The 9427-nt window shown below is 36.4% G+C and overlaps 1 protein-coding gene across 5 annotated transcripts in view; it reads left to right on the top strand.

Moving 5' to 3' along the window:
* LOC107743942 (serine/threonine-protein phosphatase 2B catalytic subunit alpha isoform) overlaps window positions 1–9427 on the top strand; it is a 275392-nt gene that overhangs the window by 221593 nt on the left and 44372 nt on the right. For all 5 annotated transcript variants that reach the window (XM_016557400.1, XM_016557402.1, XM_016557403.1 and 2 more), the window contains exons 9-10: window positions 4545–4670; window positions 4758–4829. In XM_016557400.1, coding sequence (XP_016412886.1) covers window positions 4545–4670; window positions 4758–4829 — 198 coding nt within the window. The remainder of the gene's footprint in view (window positions 1–4544; window positions 4671–4757; window positions 4830–9427) is intronic.

A 9427-nucleotide genomic window follows, 5' to 3' on the forward strand; every position in this document is an offset into this window, starting at 1 on the left:
CTGCGCATGTATGGAACACGTCCGCAGAACGGACCATCAGCGTATGCTTTCGGTAGTGTAAATGCAAGTAGTTCACGTCTGCGCTGTCCGTGTATGCGTCCGGATTGCTCATGCGGAAAGTGTTATTTTCTTCTTAACAAAAAAATTAAGATGTTCTTAAGAATATATTTGAGAACTTATTAAGAATTTTTCAAGAATTACACTTAAGAACATTCTTACGAACTTTGTGGAATTTATCTTAAGAAATTTCTTAACTTATTTCTTAAGAAGATTTTTGTGAATCCGGCCCCTGATCCTCATGTGCTTTCCTCCGTATTTATTGCGCTCTCTACCCTCTTGTCTTTGCTAGTTCATTGTGTGCATATGTGTGTTTCTTAGCATCTTTCAACAAGTATATCTTCCTGCGCTTAGTCTATTTTTAGTCCTTGCTAGTCTTGTATTTCTTTGTCTTAGTTTTGCTCCTTGGTTCATTTACTCTTTTGCCTTTATTTGTTTCTCTTATTATTTTCTGGTTTCATTTAATATTTTTCTTTATTATTTCTCTTATTATTTTCTAGTTATCCGGTACTCTAGGTTTTTATTTCGTTTAGCCGTTTTATCAGTTCGGCAGTCCGGTACTAAAATCGCACCCAGTTCCGGCGGTGCGAAATCGCCAAAAAGTGGGTAGTTCCACAATAGTTCTGGTACTATGAAAAGGTTCCCGCGGTGCGAAAGGCCCTTAAGCCCGTTGCTACTCGAACGTGTACAATCCATCGATAAAACAATATAAAGACAGCCAGATGTACAATAACTGTGGGCAATTGTTTCTTCACATGTTTGTTTACTATTCAAGCCGATCTACTGCGCATGTATGGAACACGTCCGCAGAACGGACCATCAGCGTATGCTTTCGGTAGTGTAAATGCAAGTAGTTCACGTCTGCGCTGTCCGTGTATGCGTCCGGATTGCTCATGCGGAAAGTATAAAACTGGCTTTAAGAAAAAAATTAAGATGTTCTTAAGAATATATTTGAGAACTTATTAAGAATTTTTCAAGAATTGCACTTAAGAACATTCTTACGAACTTTGTGGAATTTATCTTAAGAAATTTCTTAACTTATTTCTTAAGAAGATTTTTGTGAATCCGGCCCCTGATCCTCATGTCTTAGCATCTTTCAACAAGTATATCTTCCTGCGCTTAGTCTATTTTTAGTCCTTGCTAGTCTTGTATTTCTTTGTCTTAGTTTTGCTCCTTGGTTCATTTACTCTTTTGCCTTTATTTGTTTCTCTTATTATTTTCTGGTTTCATTTAATATTTTTCTTTATTATTTCTCTTATTATTTTCTAGTTATCCGGTACTCTAGGTTTTTATTTCGTTTAGCCGTTTTATCAGTTCCTTAATTTGTTCACTTTTTGTTTCCTTTGTTTTTGCCGTTATTTGTTAGTCTTAGTAGCTGAGACTTTTCTGGTTTCATTTAATATTTTTCTTTATTCTCTTATTTTCATGTTATCTGGTACTCTAGGTTTTTTATTTTGTTTGGCCGTTTTATCAGTTCCTTCGTTTATTCACTTTTGTTTCTTTTGTTCTTTTAGTTCTTTGTTTAGCTTTGTTTTTTTACTGCTTGTCTTGATCATCTTGTCTTGTGTTCCTGTTGAGTTGTGTCCTGTTCTATTGTGAGTGTTCCCTGTCCCAGGCCTGGCCCGCCTCCTGTCTTTCCCTGCCTGCTGGTTCCCTCTGCCTGGCTGCTAGACTGGTTGGGAGTCGGCATTCCTCTAGTGACAGATCTCTGCCTTAGTGCCTTGCCTGGCCCACATCACCATCTGCCTGGCCCTGCCACTCTCTCTGCAGTTCTCCCACCTGTTGTTTTCTGAGGCTGGTTTCAGCGGTCATCCCAGGCAGTCCTGTCCCAGTATCAAGTCAAGTCAAGTCAAGTCACCTTTATTTATATAGCGCTTTTAACAATACAGATTGTGTCAAAGCAACTGAACAGCATTAATTAGGAAAGTCCAGTATCCCCTTTTGTTGGACAGTTTCACAGCTCACTAACCCTCTTGTGCCCTGTCTTTGTGAATAAACCCCTATAATTGCCATTTTGCGTTTGGGTCCTTCCTCACAGATCTTGACAAAAACATTCAAATAAAAATGTATTTGTGTGAACGCATATTGCTGATGATTTCATTTCATTCACTTAGGTTAATGGTGTTTGTGGTCATAGTTTCATTCGCGGATCCTTTATGTCAGATACGATTATTGACTAGCCTACAGCTTGGATAAGTTTCCTAAAAGTTTCACACTAATAGCACACATTACAGACACTGATGCACAATTCGGATATGTTCTAAAGTATAAAGAAAGAATAAACCAGTCTTATAAACACCTTGATTTCAATTAACTTGAAATATAATCTGCATGAACAATAAACTATATAGCAACATTTATTTTACGTCTCTCAACAGAAAGGTTTTTGCAGGTTTAATAAAATGTTATCTAATAACAGTAGTCATAATAAGCATATTTCCAGTACGTGCCTCAGGCTTGCACAGTATCGTCAAGTCACTCATCAGAATTATCGGTAATACTCTGCAGACTTTGGCAGTTGGTTGAACCGGCTCATTCCATTCTTTTTGAGTCTAACATGCTACTTTGGATGTGCGTCTTGCATCACCAACCCGGAACTAAAGTTCGATTCAGTTGGATTTTTGTGATTTTTTTAAAATTTTATTTTAACCAGCTCGACCGGTTACTTCTTGAGAACTTCTTGCTTTGCTCAAAAGAACAATTCGTCCAAGAATCGAACATCACTAAAAAGAAATCAGTCAGAAGCTTTTTCCATTATTAGTGCATAGAAATTATAACCCAAACCTTTGATAAATCATTGAGACCGATTCATAAACAGAATGGGTTTCACTATTATAAAAGTGTTTTAGAATGTAGAGTGACATCTAGTGGTAGTGCATGTTTACTTTTCTTGACACTTTTTCTTTATGCTCTTTACTTCTCAGTTATTTTAATTAGACTGTTAATTAGAAGTTTGTGTTTGGAGGGGGGTTAAGTGTTTCTCTCTCTCTTTCATGCACAGCCTCTGCTGTTTATGTGGGATAACTTTTATCAGCTTTTATGAAGGCATTTCTGGTGTGGACCTAATTATAGACTTGGTAAAGATAATATTTTATGTAATTAACATATTGCATTTTTTGATTACACATGTTCCACTAGGAAGTATGTGCCGTGAATGACATTTAAGGTGTGTTTATGTTCAGTACACAGCATCTGCAGGTCTTTTATGTCTGGTATTTGATAATTGACACCAGCTAGCCATGCACTCCATGTCTGACGACCTGCTAATCTCAGACACCACTAAGAAAATGGGACAGGAAAGTCCCCCTCCATGAGTTGTAATGCATGGTGTTGTCTTTCGACAGATCTAGGGCACAAACACGTGGGTCACCATAGGAAATAAGGCACCTTCAGGAAGTTTGCATGAAAATACACAATACGAGATAAAAGTAAAAATTCATATTCTGGTTTGTCAAATTATGTGTAGAGATCTTTAAAGTATTTTTCCCTTATATAGAAAAAAATGAAGCACATTACTTTATATATATATATATATATATATGTCACCTGTGTTACTTTATTTCTATATTCATATACTATAGCATTGTTTAAACATTGGAACATGTCCCAAAATGGTAATACCATGGTACTGTGTTTATTATTTTTGAGAGATTCTAGTTTTAAACCTAGCTAGTTCTAGGAAAATCATTCAACCTCAAAATATGTTTTGAAGATGTATTACTTCCAAGTCTATTATAGGTCCCAGGGGAAGATTTATTAAATTATTTTCTCATTTTTATATGAATTTCACTTTAAAACTGTTTAGGAAACTTCTTACCATACCTTCAGTATTTATCTTCACAATAGTGTCAGGGAAGTGCATGCTTGAGATAAAATAGAAGACATAATGGGTGAAGAAAAATCAAAGAAATCTTGCTTGTACAGAATATAGAATATTTTTATTGTTTGTAATTTCCAAGTAAGCTGCTATTTTTGTTAAAAAGTCAAGCAGAATATATTTTAATTGTGTATTTAAACATTTAGCAAGACAAAAGAACTGGCAGTTTTATTCTAGAAATGTTTTATGTCAATTAATCCATCGCCATTACCGCCACAGAATTTTATCAATCACAATAAATCATATGAAATGTTGTGAAAATAACACTGGGTGTTTTGTTGTTGATTTTTAGAAAAATTAATTCCAGTAGTGCATGATCTCCTCCATTGGATATTTTAGTGGACAAATTAAAACTAATGAGCATGTGAAAATGCAGGCAGCTGTTGGAAGGGAGAAATTTCACATGGTTGCCTCTAAATTGAGATGATAGACTCTTTGAGGAAAAGTGACCATTTAAACAGGTGCTTTTGAGTGTGTATTGCTCGTCTAAAACAATGTTGAGTTCTGATGTAAGTTTTGACAGAATCCATCAGTGTGCTTTATATTACTTTCCCACATTCTCTACTGTCTCTTTTTATGCTTTCTCTTCTTTCTTCTCTTTCTTTTACAGCTGCTGTCCTGAAATATGAGAATAATGTCATGAACATTCGGCAGTTTAACTGTTCTCCTCATCCTTACTGGCTGCCTAACTTCATGGATGTCTTCACTTGGTCCTTGCCTTTTGTTGGGGAGAAAGGTAAACCATTTGCCCACAACAGTTTTTATGTGGCATAAAATCTTAAGTACGTACAGCAAATAAACTCTCTCTTTCTTGTTGCTGTAGTGACTGAGATGCTTGTGAATGTCTTGAGCATCTGCTCCAATGATGAGCTGACCACTGATGAAGAGATAGATGGTAAGGAATTCAAACTTGCACAAGCACTCACAAGAGGTTTGAAAATAAAGTGCATGGTGGTGTTCACAAGGAGGCACCCTCAATCTTTCTGGGGCTCTATTCACAAAACATCTCAAGGCTAAAATTAGCTCCTCTATCTTGCCGATTTAGGAAAAAAGTCTTCAAAATAATAGGCATGTCAGTCCTAAAATAGGACTCCTAAATCGTTTTGCATTTCACAAAGTGTTTTAGTGCTAAAATCGGCTCCAAAATGTATGAAAAGTTAGGGGTAGTCAAGAGGACTCCTAAGTCACTAAGACCAAGGGCAAGTTCAAGCTCAAACCGGTGCGCAACGTTTTGCTACGGTTTCCGGTTTGAACGTTTGCACCGTTTTGTCGGGGCTGAACGCAGCCCAAGTCACAAACAATCCTAATATGGCTCTCACCTCAGATCATTTTAGAAACATTTCACAATGATTTATTTTTAGTTTAATTATGTCCTCCTTTTCATGTACAAGTTGGGCAAGAAGTAACAGCTGTTCTTGAGTCCAGTTTGATTTTCTTTTACGTTTGCACAACGTCGTACTATCAGCCATGATTGTTATAGTCTGTTAATTAAAAAGCTGTTTATATCTACTTATTGTTTACGAGATGCAGACGTGTAAGAGGCTGAATTTAGCTGAACATGTACTTGTTTAATAAGTGACACTTAAACTACATTTAAAACATTATTTGAAAATGGCAACATTTTTATTTTAAAATATTTATCTTTAATATGTCAACATGATACCTCACTCTACAATATTTCTATGATTAAATCACTGACAGAGACCCATCCCCTATCAACCAACCACTGTAGACATAATTAGTAAGCTTGTTGACATCATCATTCCTTAGTAAAAGCAAAGTCCTTTTAAGTCATGTCACTTGGCGGCCATCTTTGAAACACCTCTCGGGCATGTAAGTGCAACTTCTATCTCTCTGATTGGGGAAAAATCTAATTCTCCAAAACGATTCAATTTCATATTTGAAATCACCAAAGAAATCTGACAACAACTGTGTTATAAATGTTGTTTCTTTTGCTCAAATAGCGTTAAAAAAAAAGCTTATTTCTGTGGCTAGACCAGCCAGTGCGCATGCGCAGTCCTAAGCGCATGTCTCAGAATGCTGACTGTTTCTATAGCAACCGGGACTTCTAACGGCAGCTGCAGTGACGCACTGACTTTACCGATTAGCGATTGGCTCTTTCATTCAGAAGGTGGGGCTTTCTGCGATTGAGCGTCCATATTGAATGTTACATTTTCCCCGTTCAAAACTATACAAGTGACACATCTTGGGTACTCTATAGTCTTTGGTAAAAGCTGGTCTCAGCATCTTTGTGAATAGGTTTTAAGAGGAAACTCTTACCTATGAACCTTTACTGCTATTGAGGAGAACTCTTAAGCCTGATTCGGACGGTAATTGTTTCTCATATGGACGTCTGTAAAAATAAATTTACTCATGGATTCGGATGGTGATTTATTCACAGTGGAGGAGCGAGTTCTGTGATCCTACGAACCCGGGAACGCGCTGCTCACGTGGCCAGTCACATGATTGTCTGCTGTAAATAAAATTAATTTTATTTACAAATGTATTCTTATTATTGGGTAAAATGTATTTAAAAATATCAATATCAATATCAATATCGCTCCGACGCGGCCACCGGAGCTGATCGCATAGCGGCCACTCTAGTCAATGCTTGTGTTGACACCAGCTGGTCCGCGGCACGTTTCAGAAGCGGCTCTCCACGCCGCTTCGCTAAAGATAGGCGCCATGTCTATTTTTAACGGACGCTGCGTCCAAGCCACACAGCTCTTACAAAATAATAAGTCAAAATATACACCCTACCAAACTGCCACAATTGTAAATAAGTTACTTGTGTTAAAAATGTGAAAGTGTTCATTTGTTTTGAAAAATGCATTGTATTGGTAATGTTTTAAAAATGCTTAAAATGCTCTGTAGACTTTCCAGTATCAGAACAAATGCCAGTGTTAAGGCCCATTCACACCAAGAACAAAAACTATAAAGATAACTGTAAAGATATAGTTCTAAAAATTGTGATATTAAAGAATAGCAGTGTCCACACCACAGCTATAACGATAAAGGCACAGAGAAACGATATCATTGGAATCACTTTCAGAACAATTTTTTTTCAAGCTGATGAACAATGCAAACATTGACAGCTGGAGAATTTAAAGCGGCAGACGAGCGCGCGCTTAGAATAAACACACTCGATATCGCTGATGTGGACGCCACTGATCTGTATATAATGAATGTTCTCTATTGTAGATCAGTGGTGGACGCTAATATCGTTATCTTTATAGTTATTTGCGATGGCACCTATTGTATCTGTTAGATTTCTTATTACGGGCCAAGCATCGAAGATGCGTAGGCACCTATTGTATCCGTTGGCGTTCTTATTCTTCTTCTTCTTCCGCCATTGCGTCTATGGCAGCCCATAGAACTGCTTGCGGGAAAGTTATTAAATTTGGCACATTGATAGAGGACAGTCTCAACATTAAGCACAGCAAATTTGGAGTTTCTAATTCAAACTCTGTAGCGCCACCACTTGTCCAAAGTTTCACTCATGTTTATGCTAATAATTTTTGAACCGTAAGGCACAGAAGGAAAATTCTTTTTTCCTCTGAATCCTTGGCTCATGACGAGTCGAATTAACTTTTTTTTTTTTGCTATTTTTAATAGTTCGAAAAACCTACTTTTTCAAACTCGTCTTAGACGGTTTGTCTGATTTTCACCAAAATTGGCTCAGATCATCTTCAGACCATGCTGGCAAAAAGTTATGGAATTCAAGTTGATTTGTCCGACAGTTCTCGAATAACGCACGAACGAATTCTACGAGAAGCACACAAAAATGGATGTGAGGCTATATCCGCAACGATTTGGCGTGTTGAGAGCAAACTTGCTGTGTGTTATAACAAGCATGACCTGAGAATACCTGCAGTGTTTCGGTACAGTGCCACCTAGTGGTCAGGAGATATGGAAAATTGCTATTTTTGCTTATAACTTCTGAATGGTTTGGCCATTTTGGGTGTCGGCCATTTTGAATTTTATAGTAAAATGATATATTTTACGAACGCATTGACGTATCGTTGTGAAACTTGGTATGGGTCATCAGCACGATGCCCTGAATGAGCCTGAGAAGTTTGGAGCCAGCTCCACCTAGTGGTAAAATCATATATTCACATGCTTTTAACTTTGGGTGTGGTCGACTTATTTTCACGGGAGTCACCTTTTTATACTCCTGAATCCTTTCCGAGTCCAGCAATACCAAACATGAGAGGTTTTGCCCTATGGTTTGTCCAACGCTGCATTTTAGCACTTAAAAAACATTTGCCAATATCTTAGAAACCACTACTCCGATCGACACGAAACCACCATAGAAAATTCGGAATTCTAGCGTGTCGAAAGTACACTAATGCCCAATTGCCAAAATTTTGATAGTAAGTGGCAAATAAATGCAAACAAAGTCGGCCATCAGTCATTTTTTCTGTTCTCATATATAAAAATGTCTATAACTCCAAAACAAAATGAGATATTTTCACCAAATTTGACACACATATGTATGGGCACACTCTAAGGACACGTAAAAAAATTGGTGTGATTGTGCCTCTTGGTGGCCCTATAATTGAACAAAACATGAAATTGCCATTGACTACAATAGAATATTATTATATAAAATGCTATATTTTGCGAATGCATTGGTGTACCATTACGAAACTTTGTATGTACCATTGAGACCATGACCTGAAAGTACTAAAAAAGTTTTGAGACAGTTATAATGAAATTTCAAATAAATGCTAATAGCTTTCTGTGAATTTTACCTCTTATAATGAGACTGGTATTAATAGATTCCTTGGGTCATGCTGAGAACAGTGATACCAATGTTGCCATAGTCAGCCAAACTTCCTGTCCGCCATTTTGATTTTCTTTAAAAACCTACTTTTTCAAACTACTCCTAGACGTGTGTATATATATCCTCCTGACTACCAGGAAAAAAACAGTTTTGTGAATTTAGTATTTTGTCATGTCATTACATTGTTTAGAGCATAAGAAAAAATTTGAAAAATAAATTTTTTTTAAAATGATATTTTATTCATATAGGTGCATCTCAATAAATTAGAATGTCATGGAAAAGTTCGTTTATTTCAGTAATTCAACTCAAATTGTGAAACTCGTGTATTAAATAAATTCAATGCACACAGATTGTTAAATGTGAGCCAAAATCATCACAATTAAAAGAACCAAAGACTTAAACTACTTCAGTCTGTGTGCATTGAATTTATTTAATACACAAGTTTCACAATTTGAGTTGAATTACTGAAATAAATTAACTTTTCCACGACATTCTAATTTATTGAGATGCACCTGTATGTTATGCCATGTCCTCTGTAGAAGATATCGGGACTTTAAAATGTCCTGTTTTTTAAGAAATAAAAAGACATGAATAGACATGAAAAGGCAAAAACAGTGGGATTTTTGTTTTAATCACAAATCAATTTTCATTTTTTAAACCAAACTTTATATAAAGACGATTCTCAACTATGTTATGAAAGATATTTT

The sequence above is a fragment of the Sinocyclocheilus rhinocerous genome, unplaced genomic scaffold (genome assembly GCF_001515625.1).
Source record: "Sinocyclocheilus rhinocerous isolate Xijiao unplaced genomic scaffold, SAMN03320098_v1.1 scaffold1549, whole genome shotgun sequence".
NCBI lineage: Eukaryota > Metazoa > Chordata > Actinopteri > Cypriniformes > Cyprinidae > Sinocyclocheilus > Sinocyclocheilus rhinocerous.